General features: G+C 41.8%; 1 protein-coding gene across 4 annotated transcripts in view; it reads right to left on the bottom strand.

The window, feature by feature from the left end:
* RAPGEF4 (Rap guanine nucleotide exchange factor 4) overlaps nt 1-18617 on the bottom strand; it is a 227678-nt gene that overhangs the window by 13116 nt on the left and 195945 nt on the right. For all 4 annotated transcript variants that reach the window (XM_073305859.2, XM_073305860.2, XM_073305867.2 and 1 more), the window contains 6 exons: nt 17890-18036; nt 17062-17159; nt 7934-8059; nt 7316-7494; nt 2831-2921; nt 537-587 (listed from right to left, as the gene is read on the bottom strand). In XM_073305859.2, the coding sequence (XP_073161960.1) occupies nt 537-587; nt 2831-2921; nt 7316-7494; nt 7934-8059; nt 17062-17159; nt 17890-18036 (692 nt within the window). The remainder of the gene's footprint in view (nt 1-536; nt 588-2830; nt 2922-7315; nt 7495-7933; nt 8060-17061; nt 17160-17889; nt 18037-18617) is intronic.

Below are 18617 nucleotides of genomic sequence, written 5' to 3'. Positions count from 1 at the left end.
AACATGGATCAAAAAGCAGACACTGTATAGCTTCATTTAAAAGACATGATGTTTATTAAATGTAATTACTTTGTCTTGCAGCTTTAAAAAGTGCAGCTTCAAAACAAGGACAGCTTTCATTAAATTTAACAGTTCTCCTATCAAATGGCAAGATATAAGTGTGATTACAAAACAGCTTATTTGAATAGAAACTTCACATTTTCCCTCCCTCTAATGGATTTGCAGACACCAGAATAAAAAAAATCCATGTTAGAAAATACAATTTCCCATATGTACAATGGGAAAACATGTTATAAATCTTTTCAGAGTGTCCCAGATTGACCTTAAGTGATACATAAATTCTGTCAAAGTAGGTTCCTAAGGGTATAATTTATTAGTCATACATGCTTATTTTAGCAGCACTAAAATGGGATCATAAACTTCTTAAATTCAAACAAGGACATATAGAATGTTCTGTATCGAGGAATTCAAATCAGTTACTCAGAAACTGAATTAGTACAGATTGTGCACAGAATAAAGGATCTATTGCCATTTACCATCAAGCTTTCAAACTCTGCATAGATCTTCTTAAACTTGCTTGGAAGTTTCTGTTAATAAAACAAAAACAACAGAAAACTGTGTTAAATTTAATCTGCATTCAGTATAACCATTTTACTGTGTATGTTTCTTGTAAACATCCTTAAAGTAGGAAAAACTGTTCTTTCTGGAACAATGTGGTAACATAAAATACAGCACATCTCCTAGCAACCAGATTATAAATAGAGATGGGACTGAGCTACAAAACCTGGATCCTGATTTGGATCCAATCCTGAAGTTACCCAGTTTGAGATGTTCAGATTCAGACATTGAATTGGCCCATTACTGTGACATGCTGCAGCCAAGTAATTCACTTTCATATCTGGATCCAAAGTGCAAATGAAAGTTTAATTCAGTGTTCCAGTTCAGTCCCATTCTTAATGACAGCCTGTTTGAACCAAAGCAATTTACAAAAATACCTTGGGCAGTATTATTTCAGCTGGATCATTCACATAAATGACTGTGTGCCTTTTGGAATATTCACAAGTCAGTCAAACCCCACCTGGGTATTTCCAGGAGATATTGTTAAGCCAAATGTATCATCAACTATTACACAAATCCTTGATTTGCCTGGCATCCAAGGGTCAGTATTCATTTGTTTGGGTTAAGTTAATTAATAACTTTTCAGTTCACAATAGACACTGAAAATGAACTTTTGTCAGCTACGCCCACAGTGAATAAAGGATATGGTGGAACATTACTAAATAATTGCTTTCTATCTCACATTATACTATAATAAATAAATGTTGAGCAAGTTTACTGGATGTGGATACTGGTATGTGAAAAAGACAGCTTCTAAGATCACAATAACTTTCATATATCAAATTAAAACATGTCAGCTTTCTAATTTGCATTACAAATTTGAATATATTTTCTGATCAAATCACATTACAACATTTAGTGGGCATCATAAGCAATAAAGAAATATTTCCTTAAAGTCAATTCTGCAGTAAAGTATTCCTCTATTTAATAGGCATATTATAGCAAGATAGAGTACCACAACAAGGGCCTCATTTCTAATGATGGACATGAACAAATTGTGTGCCTATTTTCCATACGCATACAAATCAGGTATTTGTGAATGAAGTGGCCATATGCACCTGCAAATACCCGATTTGTGTGTGCAACTGACATACCTGCATATGAACATTAAGAATAAATATGTAGGACCTGCTTTTTACTAATGATGTTCACATATATATCCTGAAAAAAACCAGTAGAGATACTCTTAGATTATGTCTTGATAACCTGAGTGCTCTGCTGAACAAAAGAGTGTGAAAACATTTGTCTGAATACAATATCATACCTCTTTCACTTACAAATTATCTCTTCCCCCTTCCAGCTCAATCCCCATATCTACTGTAAATTCCAGCTTGTTGTACACAGTAAATTAATTAAATTCCACCTCTTGTCTGCTTAGAACTTCTGCCCTCTTAAAAACCCCCAGCAGATAGAAATAAAGGGCCAGTTATTTAGAAATTAGCCTTCAAATTCATGCCTTCAGTGTTAATTGTGAGAAGGTTTATGCTGGTATTCAGAAAAATAAATGTAGGCTTCTCTGGCTGCAAACTGAAGGTGTACATTTAGATTTCAGGTTGAGGTCTTTTTGTAAACTGCTGCCTTCTGATGGTACCTCGAATCCCCATTTTCAGGCCAGATTTTAGAAACATGTTAAATGCAATCGGTTATATTTTGGTTTCAGTTACACCAGTAATATATCACTGACATATCACAGCAACCTGGCCAAACATTTTTCTATTTTTCATGAAAAATGTTCACAGAAATATCCAAAAAATGGGCAACCAGCATATACAGGTCAACATTTTTATAAAAATGGAAATTTCGATGAAAATGTTTTGCTAAAAAATTTCATGACAAATCTTTCAGAATTTTTGGAGGAGGGCTACACTGGGGTAAAGGAGAATTTGGCCCATGAAATGTAATTTCACCTTGCTTCCCCCAATAATTTTGCCTCCCTCTTTACCTCCTTTTTTGTAAAACAAAACAAAACACAGCAGCTCAGTATTGTGCTACACAAATGCTCATTAATGGTATGGGACGTCTCCAAGCTTTTAGCCTACAGTAGTAACCTCTCCTCTCAGGAACTGAATTACAGTCGTGAAGAATGGCATGCCTCTCTCTCTCCCAGTTAACCATGTTAATTCTAGCAATAACATGGATGGATGGATGTTGTTGCTTACTAAAAGCAGAAATTACAACCAAAGGTCTCAGAACTGTTGTAGCTATCACTTACCTCCCATGTTAGTGAAAGGCGGCTCACAGCAACATTACTCAGTCCCATGATAATAGCGAAAAAGGAATTAAGATTTTTGTATTCCTTACAGCTGAAATACAAGAGATCCAGACTTTTAATGTTATGCATATAATCAGAGGAGAAGTAAAACTGAGGTCCTGAAGAGAGTGGAATACAAGCCTTTGGTTTGAGTTTGATTACGTTCTGGCAAACTTCACCAGTGGACTTGAGACACATCATTTTGCAACCTCTTTCCCCCTGAGTTTTGTTTGAATCTCAGACTCAAAGCATAATGAGAAGCTTGGTAAACCCAGGATAATAGTATCTATACTGATCAAATTCACTTGGAAACTTCTGTCCCCTCATGCCTCAAAATTGACTGCCAGTTTTCCTCTAATCTGATGTCATTTTTGGCATACAGGAATCCATGGCATTTTAACACCTTTCCCTCCCACCCGTGCACTATGGGGCATCTCCTGACACTAGACTAAGTTAAGGCCCAAGGAATGCTAAAAACAGTGGGAGAAGCATAGTTTACACTCCCACAGCTACAGAACTTGGTGGGCTGGCAGGTTGTCTACACCGCAGAAGAGTCTTACTCCAGATTCAAGGGGCAGATGCCCAGAGATGGCTGAGTTTCAGTGACCCCTGTATACATAGTCTGTAACCAAATTGTGCAGTTTCTTGAACTCTTTGGGATCTTCCAATTAAATAAGTGCCAACTGTCATCTTCATCATTATAAAGACCCTTTACAACATATCCATTGCACATACTAGGTGCACTAAATCTGCCCTAGCCTCCAATACAAGAGTGCTCCTTCATTAGTGCTCAGGAGAGACTGAAGGATGTAACTGCATGTTACAGAATATCTGATATGCCACATCTTTGCAAATGATTTGCTATGTTTGTTACTATAATTGCCCAAAGTAGAAATCTTTAGGCCTATGCTTCTTTTGCTATTTGATTTGCAAAGGTTGGGTGGTAGGATATTAAGGAAACTATAAAAGCAAGAGATTCAAACTGTGATTCTCAAATATTATTCTCTACTTCAGTTAAATCTTGAATATTTTATCCTCTCTCAGATATCTCATCTTGTATGGCTGATCTTCACCTTAACTCAGCATGGCCAAGAGTGAGCTCATAGACTCTCCTCCCAAAACTATCTCTGTAGTATACTATACTAGTGAACATTGTCACCATAATGCCATCACCCAGGTTTGTAACCTTGGGGATTAACTTGGCTCTGTTTCCCTCACGTCCAAGCCACGGCCACATCCTGTTGCTTTTTCTTCACAACATTTCAAAAAACATACCCTTTCCTTTTTTTCCTGATGGTCAAATCGCTTGCTCACAACCTAATCATCTACTGACTACTGTGACCACTTCTGCTCTCGGGTCTTCTTTTTAACAAGCTTACCACCCTCCAACCTTCCAATGCTGCTACCAAAATTATTTCCCTCACATGTTGCTTTGATGATGGTAACATGTCTTTACTTGTTCTGGGAGACACCAAGCATAAATCTGGGTTCAGTAGAAATAATAAATATTAAAATACTAGTATTCAAGTGTAGTGTGGGCTTATTTAAGGAAGCTGCAACTTGCAACTATCCTTTGGCTGAAATAGGGGAATGTTTTGTGGGTGTGCATATGGAGAGAGTTTTTTAATGACTGTGTGTGAACTAGTGTGTATCGAGATGAGAGAAAGGAGGCATAGAAGAGTGAGTGGATATCTTTTGTGTATACGCATAAAGTGGTTCGTTTAAATAACGTGTATGTAGAGACAATACATAGAAAGTCTATGTGTGTGCATGTGCACGCATGTATCTGTGTTGAAGCACTGAAAGACACCACTGGAAATATAGTTAATTTCTTCCTTTATTTCAAAGACTCCAAGCTTGTGAACCTGGTGAGTTGCGCACTTTTACCCAGCAAGTGGCAGGAGCAACCACTGCACAGTAAGCTGAAAGTACACCAGGCTCAGTACAATGAGCCCGCATCTGGTTATGCAACTTCCCCTAGGGGCATGAGCACCAATAAGGGTGCATTTCAAGGCATAGACAACATGCCTATTGGAAAAGTGGGGACCCCTCTTTTGGAACCAATATGGAACCAAGGTGCTCAGCAGCCATTATCTCTGAATATCAGTATGCCAGGAAAGCTGCAGAGCCACACAGTTTTACCACCAGCTACCCAGGAAGATTAACAGTGCTGTACTGAACTGAGTTCCCTCCCTAATACGTCTAGTGCACCTTCCTCTGCTCTCAGGAGGGATTCTACTCTCCTTCGGCTACTGCTTTATCAAGGCTCTTCATGTGCAAATTTAGACAGGGATATTACTTCAAGGCCTGGGCCCACCTTTTTTTAACCCAGTCCCTTGGCTCGTTTTGTTCTAATTCTTCCGCGCATTATATTTGTTTCACTATGTTCTGTAGCACCTGTTACCATGGCAACAATTTATATGGTAAAAAAGAGCTCCATAATGTTTAAAGTTCTTTTGCCGCCACTGAAAATAAATCTGCCAGCTCAGTTTTTATTTCGGAAAATCTTGTGCTTCAGAACTCCCTGCCTTTAGGAGACACAGAGGTCTCAGTGGAGCAGGTCAGGTTTAGCCATTTATTTTTAGAACTGTAGTGAGACCAGAAACATGGAAGTAAACAGGTCATCAAGCTGATCTAAATAGCATAACCCTGTGACACTGGGAAATCTAATGGGTCTGGGGCACTTTATGATTGATTATTTTCCCTGTTTTTTCTTAAGGTGAAGTTTAACTGTTATTTTGAAGATGCTTGATTTTAAAGGTTTATTAAATTTACCTTAATATCTTCATTTACTTGCATTTATGCATTTTCCCATTTCACACTACTGATTTGAGGAATAAACCTTCTTCATTTGTGTGTATGTATCCTACTGCCCTCTACTGGACAGAATATGTCAGACCTGCTTTCTGGTTTACAATTTCCCTTTAAAGAACGAGATAACGTTTTTAGAGACTACAGGAGTATGTTCTATTTACCTTACTAGGAGTCTGATCCTGTGAGATGCTGAGTGCTTCTTATAAGATGTTTAAGGAGCCTTAAACTTCACCTACCTTTTGTGAATGTTGAGAGCGCTCAGCAATTTCCAGAACGGACTCAGTACCTTGCAATATCAGGCCCCCTATGCAGCAGGATTGGTCATGCTAGTGCTTGTGTACAAGTTGTATGTGGGCATGGGTTTGGGATATGAAAAATTATGATTTCTGGAGCAGAATTCAGAGTTTATTTTATGGTAATCCTTTCTTCCCCCACTCCCTCACGACACTTTTAAAAATGGGGGACTTGTTTTATAAAATGCAAAAATATTTTTTCATGTTTTAAGAGTAAATTACTTATTTGTATTATAATAGTACCCAGAGGCCCCAGTCAAGATCTGGGTCCATCATCCAAGGCATTGTACAAACCCATAGAAAGACATAGTTCCTCCCTTGAGGAGTTTAGAATCTACTCTGAGACAATAAGCAACAGGTGGGTGTAACAAACAATAGCAGGGATTGGGAGGAGGGAAGAAGAGGGTAACAGTGCTAAGAACTCTGGTTACATAGGCTAGTTGTGGCCCTGCTCCCTTTGAAGTGAACAGAAAGTTCCTGCTGAATTCAGTGGTGAGGAATCAAGCCCTAAGCGCACAAATTGAAGGTTCCAAGTAATTTTAAGTTATTTTAAATGATGAGATATTAACAAACAAGTAAGAGATCAGCAATCCCCACCGGCAAGGTACCTAGTCAAATATACTTTGCTTGCAAGTGAGCTTACATTTTGCCTATTTTGGGGGTCAATTGTCTGTTTTTCCTCACAAACTTATCTGTTTTCACTAAGCCATACTTTTTGGGGGGCAAAACTAGGATAATTTGCAATATTCCAGCAAAATGTGCAAATGCTTAGTTTTTGTAATGAGTCACCCAAAATGTATCACTCAGCTGGAGTATTGCAGAATGTTATAATAAGCTTTAATTGTGAAGTTTCTCCATGTGTCCTGCTGCTATCCATCTTTAAGCTCGGTAGCTGGAAAGAGAGAGACAATAACAAAGTTTGGGTGTCTGAAAAAATACCACAGAGTGAGGCTAACAGGAGCCTTTCTACACTTTCACCCTGCTCCTCTCCTGCTCTACTTTCACTCTGCTTGGGGGACTTCTACCTCAGAAGAATGTAAATGACGTTATCCTGCAAGTAACATAAGTGGATTGGTCCCACTGAACTCAATGAATTACTCATGTGGGTGGTTGCAGAACAGGGCTCTAAGAATTCAGGGAGCAAGGGTAAATAGAGGAGATGAACAGAAAAGGGGAAGACAAACAGTAACAGGGAACAATCCTGCATTAACAGGCATGGGCAAGATTAATTAGGCTTTTTCAGCTCTGTTTGATTCTCTGTAAAAATTACAAATAACAAATATATTAAAAACGTGGCATGTATTTCAGCCTCTTTCTGTATATACTAATGTATACTCACTGGGCTGCTATCTTAATGAATTTCTTTAACAGCTGAACACGCTTGCTGAGTTGGGAGCAAAGACAAATCTCTGTGACCACCCAGAACTGGATTTCATTAAATCTTCTCAAAAACAAGTCCAAATTTGCTGTGGTCTTTTTAAAATTGTGCGTTCCAAATGTGTGGTAAATCAGCTCCAGCTAGGAGAGAAAAAACAGGGTTGGTTTTCAGGGGGTGGAGAGGAGTAAGACGTCACTATTAGTTTCTAAATTATTCAAGCTTGAAACTTGCTGTGCAGTAAATGTGTGCATGATACAGCTGGCAAGGATTCAGCTTGCATTGCAAATTCAGTAGACAACCACTAAGGCACATTAAAAGCATAAATATAGACTAGGTAGTAACAGTTTAATACCCTCAAGGAGACATATCAAAGTAATTCAATATAGAATGCACTATTAGGCGACATTTCTTTTATATACTTTATATTTTTGCTGTGGCTGGAATAGTATTTAATAGTTTCAAGACTTGCAACTGCTAAGGTTCTACAAGTTAAACTCAGAGAAAATCTGGCAAACAGTATCTGCATCTACACTAAATGTTTAATAATAAATACTGAGATGCTATTTAGATTCCCCATACCTCATGCACACAGTTGAAGAGCTCCCAATCATAAATTGTCATCTGGTAGGCTAGGTCTTTGGAGCTCATGAGTTCAAAAGTTCCTACAGTTCCAGCCGATGGGCCTTCTTGTTCTGGCAGTGGTGTCTGTGAATAAAAATAATGACACAAGAATATTTCAAAGTGCTAAATTGCACCACCAGTGCTTCGTCCTCTGCAGAACTCCTGATTTTTTTTTCCAATGTCACCAATTTCTGAAGGGGGTTTCATACAGTGGAACTGCAGTCTGCTTTCAACTATAGGTAGCAATAAAGCCTCTATTATCAATTCCCATTTCTACATGCACAAGGATCCGAACCACAACATACAAGCCTAATGTTTTTGCAACGAACAGATTTTAATGATGTGCATTATTTCCTTTATTACAATTTAGAAAGCTGTAACAATCTAATAAGTCATCTCATACTTTCTCTTTCAGTATACATTCAATATATTCCAGTCCTGGGATCATTATCGGACATTTGTGATGGTATAACTCCCAGTTGTGTTATTGGGAGTTTTAAATGTTCACAGAATACATTCCTTTGAGTGATTAAAGTATTAATTTTTAAACGGATTTTCATATAACCTAACAAAAGACGTGAGCTGCCGTTTTGCACAGAACACAAATAATTCTTAAACTAAATCTATTTAAAATGTGCGCTGGGATGATTCCATGTTTGGAGTCATCTACTGTATATATTAGGGCCAAACACTCTAAACCATCCATACAAAAATTATTCAATTGCCAAACAATATACCTGTGGCCAATTCACATGCACCTTGTAAACACATCCTGGGACTTCTGAAACAGTGCTTCCTGTGAACCTACATTTTAAATTGCTTTTGCTTCCAGGAGAGGGCAGTGTCGTTCACTTACAATTTTTTCTACAAATTCCTCCACACTGTGTTTAATTTTTAATGACCCTAATCTAATATGTTGAAGATTATGATAGAAAAATGTGCTGTCAACAGAACAGGTCACATTCTGAGTCCAACCTGAACCAGGGCTGCAAGATGAGGCCCCATATTTCCACAGACTATATTTCCGAACAAAAAAGTTAAGATTACTACATTCTTCTGCATTTACAAAAGAAATTATGGCTGCAAAATTTAAAAAAATAAATAGAGCTCTCTGGATTAATATACCAGCAGGCCCCTAAGTAATACATAAGTATAGTAAATTTATTTCTGCTAGAGTTGCTACTTTTTGTTCTCTAGGATAAACTTGCATCACAAACAACATAATGACACAATCACATCAAACTGATCCAAAATAATTTGTAATACACTACTGGCATTATGGCCCTACAAGCCTAGCTTTTCATTTTTACCTTCAGGAAAGAGTAACTTTTGCACAAAGTGAAATAGGTTTTTGTTCCTAGTCAGAGCACCCGTCCACATGATGAAGCCCTTTATTTCGACTTAAAGGGCTCTTAAAATTGATTTCCTTACTCCACCCCTGACAAGTGGATTAGCGCTTAAATCGGCCTTGCCGGCTCGAATTTGGGGTACTGTGGACACAATTCGACGGTACTGGCCTCCGGGAGCTATCCCAGAGTGCTCCATTGTGACCTCTCTGGACAGCACTCTCAACTCAGATGCACTGGCCAGGTAGACAGGAAAAGAACCGCGAACTTTTGAATCGCATTTCCTGTTTGGCCAGCGTGGCAAGCTGCAGGTGACCATGCAGAGCTCATCAGTAGAGGTGACCATGATGGAGTCCCAGAATCGCAAAAGAGCTCCAGCATGGACCGAACGGGAGGTACAGGATCTGATCGCTGTCTGGGGAGAGGAATCCGTGCTATCAGAACTCCGTTCCAGTTTTCGAAATGCCAAAACCTTTGTCAAAATCTCCCAGGGCATGAAGGACAGAGGGCATAACAGGGACCCGAAGCAGTGCCACGTGAAACTGAAGGAGCTGAGGCAAGCCTACCAGAAAACCAGAGAGGCGAACGGCCGCTCCGGGTCAGAGCCCCAAACATGCCGCTTCTATGATGAGCTGCATGCCATTTTAAGGGGTTCAGCCACCACCACCCCAGCCGTGTTGTTTGACTCCTTCAATGGAGATGGAGGCAATACGGAAGCAGGTTTTGGGGACGAAGAAGATGATGATGATGATGAGGTTGTAGATAGCTCACAGCAAGCAAGCGGAGAAACCGGTTTTCCTGACAGCCAGGAACTGTTTCTCACCCTGGACCTGGAGCCAGTACCCCCCGAACCCACCCAAGGCTGCCTCCTGGACCCAGCAGGCGGAGAAGGGACCACCGGTGAGTGTACCTTTTAAAATACTATACGTGGTTTAAAAGCAAGCATGTGAAAGGATTATTTTGCCCTGGCATTCGCGGCTCTCCTGGATGTACTCCCAAAGCCTTTGCAAAAGGTTTCTGGGGAGGGCAGCCTTATTGTGTCCTTCATGGTAGGACGTTTTACCACTCCAGGCCAGTAACACGTACTTGGGAATCATTGTACAACAAAGCATTGCAGTGTATGTTTGCTGGCGTTCAAACAACATCCGTTCTTTATCTCTCTGTGTTATCCTCAGGAGAGTGAGATATCATTCATGGTCACCTGGTTGAAATACAGTGCTTTTCTTCAGGGGACACTCAGAGGAGCCCATTCCTGCTGGGCTGTTTGCCTGTGGCTAAACAGAAATGTTCCCCGCTGTTAGCCACAGGGAGGGTGGAGGGTTGAGGGGGTAGCCACGCGGTAGGGGGAGGCAAAATGCAACCTTGTAACGAAAGCACATGTGCTATGTATGTAATGTTAACAGCAAGGTTTACCCTGAAAGAGTGTAGCCACTGTTTTATAAAATGTGTCTTTTTAAATACCGCTGTCCCTTTTTTTTTTCTCCACCAGCTGCATGTGTTTCAATGATCACAGGATCTTCTCCTTCCCAGAGGCTAGTGAAGCTTAGAAAGAAAAAAAAAACGCACTCGAGTTGAAATGTTCTCCGAGCTCATGCTGTCCTACCACACTGACAGAGCACAGACAAATGCGTGGAGGCAAATAATGTCAGAGTGCAGGAAAGCACAAAATGACCGGGAGGAGAGGTGGTGGGCTGAAGAGAGTAAGTGGCGGGCTGAAGAGAGGGCTGAAGCTCAAATGTGGCGGCAGCGTGATGAGAGGAGACAGGATTCAATGCTGAGGCTGCTGGAGGACCAAACCAGTATGCTCCAGTGTATGGTTAAGCTGCATCAAAGGCAGCTGGAGCACAGACTGCCACTACAGCCCCTGTGTAACCAACCGCCCTCCTCCCCAAGTTCCATAGCCTTCACACCCAGATGCCCAAGAATGCGGTGGGGGGGCCACCGGCCAACCAGCCACTCCGCCACAGAGGATTGCCCAAAAAAAAGAAGGCTGTCATTCAATAAATTTTAAAGTTGTAAACTTTTAAAGTGCTGTGTGGCCTTGTCCTTCCCTCCTCTACCACCCCTCCTGGGCTACCTTGGTAGTCATCCCCCTATTTGTGTGATGAATGAATAAAGAATGCATGAATGTGAAGCAACAATGACTTTATTGCCTCTGCAAGTGGTGATCAAAGGGAGGAGGGGAGGGTGGTTAGCTTACAGGGAAATAGAGTGAACCGAGGGGCGGGGGGTTTCATCAAGGAGAAACAAACAGAACTTTGACACCGTAGCCTGGCCAGTCATGAAACTGGTTTTCAAAGCTTCTCTGATGCGTACCGCGCCCTCCTGTGCTCTTCTAACTGCCCTGGTGTCTGGCTGCGCGTAACCAGCAGCCAGGCAATTTGCCTCAACCTCTCACCCCGCCATAAACGTCTCTCCCTTACTCTCATAGATATTGTGGAGCACACAGCAAGCAGTAATAACAGTGGGAATATTGGTTTTGCTGAGGTCTAAGCGAATCAGTAAACTGCGCCAGCGTGCCTTTAAACGTCCAAATGCACATTCTACTACCATTCTGCACTTGCTCAGCCTGTAGTTGAACTACTGTCCAGGCTACCTGTGTACGGCTTCATGAGCCATGGCATTAAGGGGTAGGCTGGGTCCCCAAAGATACATATAGGCATTTCAACATCCCCAACAGTTATTTTCTGGTCTGGGAATAAAGTCCCTTCCTGCAGCTTTTGAAACAGACCAGAGTTCCTGAAGATGCGAGCGTCATGTACCTTTCCCGGCCATCCCACGTTGATGTTGCTGAAACGTCCCTTGTGATCCACCAGAGTTTGCAGCACTATTGAAAAGTACCCCTTGCGGTTTATGTACTCGGCGGCTTGGTGCTCCGGTGCCAAGAAAGGGATATGGGTTCCGTCTATGGCCCCACCACAGTTACGGAATCCCATTGCAGCAAAGTCATCCACTATGACCTGCACATTTCCCAGGGTCACTACCCTTGATATCAGCAGATCTTTGATTGCGTGGGCTACTTGCATCACAGTAGCCCCAACAGTAGATTTGCCCACTCCAAATTGATTCCCAACTGACCGGTAGCTGTCTGGCGTTGCAAGCTTCCACAGGGCTATCGCCACTCGCTTCTCAACTGTGAGGGCTGCTCTCATCTTGGTATTCATGCGCCTCAGGGCAGGGGAAAGCAAGTCACAAAGTTCCATGAAAGTGCCCTTACGCATGCGAAAGTTTCGCAGCCACTGGGAATAGTCCCAGACCTGCAACACTATGCGGTCCCACCAATCTGTGCTTGTTTCCCGAGCCCAGAATCGGCATTCCACAGCATGAACCTGCCCCATTAGCACCATGATGCATGCATTGGCAGGGCCCATGCTTTCAGAGAAATCATGTCCATGTCCTCATCACTCACGTGACCGCGCTGACGTCGCCTCCTCGCCCGGTATCGCTTTGCCAGGTTCTGGTGCTGCATATACTGCTGGATAATGCGTGTGGTGTTTAATGTGTTCCTGATTGCCAAAGTGAGCTGAGCGGCCTCCATGCTTGCCTTGGTATGGCGTCCGCACAGAAAAAAGGCGCGGAACGATTGTCTGCCATTGCTCTGACGGAGGGAGGGGCGACTGACGACACGGCTTACAGGGTTGGCTTCAGGGAGCTAAAATCAACAAAGGGGGTGGCTTTACATCAAGGAGTATTTCAGGCAGGACTTCACGGAGGGTTCCAATAAGAAATGGTGCACCTAAGTTATTGTTCTTATTGGAACAAGGAGGTTAGCCTGGCCTCTGATTGATACATGGCTAGATTTACCTCACTGCACCTTCTCTGTGAGTGACTGCAGTGTGACCTAGAGGAATGAGTCCCCTAGACAGGGGAGGAGGCAAATGAGTACAAAACAAATCTGGTCTATTTCTTGTTTTGATCCACTCCATCTATCTTTTACATCTTTGGCTGGCAGCAGACGGTGCAGAAGGACTGCATGCCATCCACATCTCATGGCTGCTCAGCAGAAGATGGTGCAGTAGGACTGCTAGCCATCCTCATCTCTTGCCTGCCCGGCAGAAGATAATGCAATAGGACTGCTAGCAATCCGTATCGCCTGCCTGCTCACCATAAGACAGTTCAATAGGACTGACTGCAGGACTAAAGAGAATGACCTGGTCAAGTCACTCCAAATTTAGTCCCTGCGCCCATGTCTGCCCAGGCGCTACCAGCCAACGTGGCCAGGAGCACCTCGGACATGACGAGGACGGCTACCAGTCGTACTGTACCGTCTGCTGCCAGAAGGCAATGGATTGCTGCTACTGTGTAGCAATGTCGTACCGCGTCTGCCAGCACCCAGGAGACATACGGTGACGGTTACCTGAGCGGGCTCCATGCTTGCCGTGGTATGGCGTCGGGCACAGGTAACTCAGGAAAAAAGGCGCGAAACGATCGTCTGCCCTTGCTTTCACGCAGAGAGGGAGGGAACGGGGGCCTGACAATATGCACCCAGAACCACCCGCGACAATGTTTTAGCCCCATCAGAGTGCTCCATTGTGACTGCTCTGGACAGCACTCTCAACTCAGATGCACGATTATTTGCCATTGCTCTGATGCAGGGAGGGGCGACTGAGGACACGGCTTACAGGGTTGGCTTCAGGGAGCTAAAATCAACAAAGGGGGGGGGCTTTACATCAAGGAGTATTTCAGGCAGGACTTCACGGAGGGTTCCAATAAGAAATGGTGCACCTAAGTTATTGTTCTTATTGGAACAAGGAGGTTAGCCTGGCCTCTGATTGATACATGGCTAGATTTACCTCGCTGCACCTTCTCTGTGAGTGACTGCAGTGTGACCTAGAGGAATGAGTCCCCAAGACAGGGGAGGCGGGGAAGCAAATGAGTACCAAACAAATCTGGTCTATTTCTTGTTTTGATCCACTCCATCTATCTTTTACATCTTTGGCTCGCAGCAGACGGTGCAGAAGGACTGCATGCCATCCACATCTCATGGCTGCTAGGCAGAAGATGGTACAGTACGACCGCTAGCCATTCTCATCTCTTGCCTGCCTGGCAGAAGATGGTACAGTACGACTGCTAGCAATCCGTATTGCCTGCCTGCTCACCATAAGATGGTTCAATAGGACTGACTGCAGGACTAAAGAGAATGACCTGGTCAAGTCACTCCAAATTTAGTCCCTACGCCCATGTCTGCCCAGGCGCTCCCAGCCAACGTGGCCAGGAGCACCTCGGACACGACGAGGACGGCTACCAGTCGTATTGCACCGTCTGCTGCCACAAGGCAATGGGGTTGCTGCTGCTGTGTAGCAATGCCGTACCGCGTCTGCCAGCACCCAGGAGACATACGGTGACGGTTACCTGAGCTGGCTACCTGTATGGCGTCTGCACAGGTAACTCAGGAAAAAAGGCACGAAACGATTGTCTGCCCTTGCTTTCCCGGAGGGAGGGAGGGAAGGGGGGCCTGATGATATGTACCCAGAACCACCCACGACAATGTTTTAGCCCCATCAGGCATTGGGATCTCAACCCAGAATTCCAATGGGCGGCGGAGACTGCGGGAACTGTGGGATAGCTATCCACAGTGCAACGCTCCGGAAGTCGACTCTAGCCTCGGTACTGTGGAAGCACTCCGCCGAGTTAATGCACTTAATGCACTTAGAGCATTTTCTGTGGGGACACACACACTCGCATATATAAAACCGATTTCTAAAAAACCGACTTCTATAAATTCGACCTTATTCCGTAGTGTAGACATACCCAGAGATTATCACAACACATTACTGTGTTACCATTACAAGCAGCTGGCCCTAAATACATTTTCCAAGGCTGGAGAAGAAACATTTAGACTTAGACACACAAGATATTTGTAAATTCATCCATTCCAGAATAACCCCCTTATTTTCACAAGGGGCTTGCCAGGCAAAACATCAACAAATTCACAAATTAGAAAGTGCATTCTTAAACAGTAAAAGGTGTTTCATTTTGTGGGATTCTGCTAGTTGTTAACACCATTCTTCAGAATACTGCAGGAATGGTCAATATGTAGACTTCTTTTTTGGAGAGCTGAGAAGCAACTATAAGATGCGTAATGTCCTCTATTCCTCCTGAAGTCAACAGGAGCTGAGGACAGTCAGCACATCACAGGATTGGGACCTTGTCACATTTGAATGGTACAATAAAGTGTATTTGACATATTCAGTCCATCCTGAGTGGAGATAGCAAAGATAGAAAAGGCAGCCAAGGACTGAAAATTTACAACTTCGTTTCTAAATCTAAAGCGGAAGCAAACTCAGATTTTGCAATATCTAGAAACGAAAAAAGACATACATACTAAGTAACTTGTTAAAAGCATACAGGAGGTCTGGAGTAATAGAGTTTATGCTGACATGGCTTGGCAATGACAGTTGTTTTTAATGAAGTAAAAGGAAAAAAAAGTACAGTCAAAATCAAACTCCATAAAAGCAGGCCCCATGGACATTGTTAAAGTTACTGTATGAACAAGTAAGCACTTATGAATAATTTTACTTAAGGAAAACCAGACTTTCTACTTAGAATATTTTCTGTGATTCAAGTTAGAATCATCTGTGATTTTGACACAGTATTTGGGGGGTCAGGCAGAGATGGGTTTAAAGCACTTACTGCATGAATCAAGTCTGTATAATATTTTAATTGATAACATCTAACTTTTATATATACAGGAATGGGGGGTGGGGAGAAGAGAATTCTATAATCAGATCTGGGTTATAATATGTAGTAAGCCTACATTGCTTACTTCCATTTAGAATATTGGAGTCCAGATCTGCTGTGTGGATAAGAGAACAATTTTTGCCCTAGTTTAAGACATGATACTATTACCCTGGTTTTTGATAAGGGCGCTCTTCCCACAGCACTGTGACAAAATTTTATCTTTGAATCTCTCAGATGAGCTAAAACATTCAAAAGACAGAATGGGGCAAGAAACTTTTGAGCTAGTGTTCAAAATACAGTAAAAGCTGTGTTATCCGGCACTTGATCGAACAGAAAGCTCTATTAACCTGCATTTCTGATATCTCCCAATACAAATCTTCAGTCTAGTAACCGGAACTAGTATACTGCCCAGGAAGTTATGCAATTGAACATTCTGCACTCTATTTTTATGCAAAAGAGGCAGAAGACAAGTAAGCATGCTGATATCAGGGATTTATTCAAAAAAGCAGTTTCCAAGATGTGTCATAGGGTCATTACTGATTCAGCCCACTCTCCTATACCTTCTACATCTACAATGGTAATTGCTATTGATAATGATGACCCTGAGGCATGGCAAGATCCTGAAATGCCTTCTGAATCATCAAAGAAAGATTAAATTATGTTCACTACAGTTTTAGTGTTGTGTATTTTTAGTGATCTAGCTGTACGCCATGTACTGCACCTAGTGATATGTAATGTTATAAGATAACCTACTGTATAGAAAACTTTACCAGTATACACCTAAGCGCTTCAAGAAACCAAGCACTCTGCAGTGCAGTACTTCTACTGGATTGGTAATTTCCTGCATACTATTTTATACTTTATTCGTTTTTATTGTATTCTAATTCTTTGAAAATTGGTATTCCATTGGTAAGTATAACTCTTAGTTAGCCGGAATTTTTGAGTAACTTGCACCCCCCATTCCTCAACATGCAAGATAACAAAGCTTTTACTGTATCTGGAAAGTTAAGTTAGAAAGAAACTCTGATTTGCAATGCTGAGAACAGTATACATACATACCAGGGAATCAAACTGGTCTCGTGGGCAAGCGAACAGACGTCCATTAACACTGAGAGTTGTAAATGCTGAACCATCATTAGGTTTGAGCACCACCTTTTCTATAAAAATGAAAGCATATGATTGCCTATTAAATGCATGTGGAATTAACAGCAGCGACCTAACAACAACAAAAAATTAGTAAGATATGTGCATTACTTGAATGAGTGTAGCGAATGCCTTAGATACAAGGTAGATGACTGTAAAAACCCACTGACTGAAGAAAAGTGACATCAATATATAAAAGCGCAAAGCTCAAATGAAACTCCCATCGATCTGGGACATGGAATCCTAACCCCACAGACTGAAAACAAGAGTCAGGCATCATGCATAACAGCAACCTTGAGAATCTACCACACCACCAAAACCCAACAATAATTAAGGGCACAGATCACCATTCTCTGGGCAGAGAGAGATTAAATAGCTGTTCTTATTCCAAAACGGACTGGAAAGTCAGTAAGTAAGTGCATTCCACCAGGCCCTCGGGCAATTGTACTCAGCCCTCATTGTGGCAGTCCTAAAAATTGGGGTGCAGATCACAGGTAAAGAAGAGCTGATCAGCTGATTTATGAGTCACTCTCCCAGTGTATGCTAAGAAGGCTGCCTGCCACCCACTTCTGAAACAAAAAATGCTGCAACTGCAAAAAAGTGGAACAGGATTTGCGCCTAAGAAAGAACTTTCATACTAGTTGAACATGTATTAAAATTTATTGGAATAGCCTTTACCAAACTAGTATTGGTTTTGTGCTTCGTTTTAAATGAGAAGCATTAAAGATCATGCAAAAATCATACCTCCGCCTGAACTCATCTTTACTATGATCAAGCCTTCTCCAGAACCCAGTTTATCTGCTACCGCACTGATCACTTCCTTAACAGAGGCCATCACTGGCACGCGGATAGTAGTGTAGGTGTGGTCGATACAGTATACCTTAAACAGAACTAAAGACAAAAGAGTGCATTGTGACTGCCGTACATAAGCGAATGCAGTTTACAGTGCAAATTACTTGCTATACTTCAATAACGCATTGCTAACAGATATAACAAACGCTAGCAGATCGCAACAACTTTATTTGGTACTGCAGCTCCAAGATTGCTAATTGTTCTAAAGTTTGACTAATTGCAATGACTGATTTGCAGGAACTTCTAGCAAATTATATGATATCAGAAATTCCAATGTTACCATATTATTCATAAAAGGCAGTATCACTTGACGTTTCCTTAACTTTCAAGCCACTGGATAGTCAAATATTCAATAAGTGATTTTTATTTTGTAAGAAGTTAAGAAAAATTGGCTATGAATGCTCTATATACAATATAAAGAGTTTACATACTGTATTTACAAAACCAGATTTGATAAGAGATTCATAATCAAAATCAAGGCTTAATTTAAGCTGCATTGCATTTGTTCTAGTCCCCTTTTTTTAATATTTAAATGTGTTATTGAAAAATCAAGAATGTTTCAGAAAATGAAGGGAAATGCCCTCACAACAAATATACAATTGTAAAAAATTAGGGCTGTC

Source organism: Lepidochelys kempii, chromosome 11 (genome assembly GCF_965140285.1).
Source record: "Lepidochelys kempii isolate rLepKem1 chromosome 11, rLepKem1.hap1, whole genome shotgun sequence".
NCBI classification, from domain to species: domain Eukaryota; kingdom Metazoa; phylum Chordata; order Testudines; family Cheloniidae; genus Lepidochelys; species Lepidochelys kempii.
The sequence above is the reverse complement of the archived record's forward strand: the minus strand, read 5'-3'. Positions and strand labels throughout refer to the sequence as shown.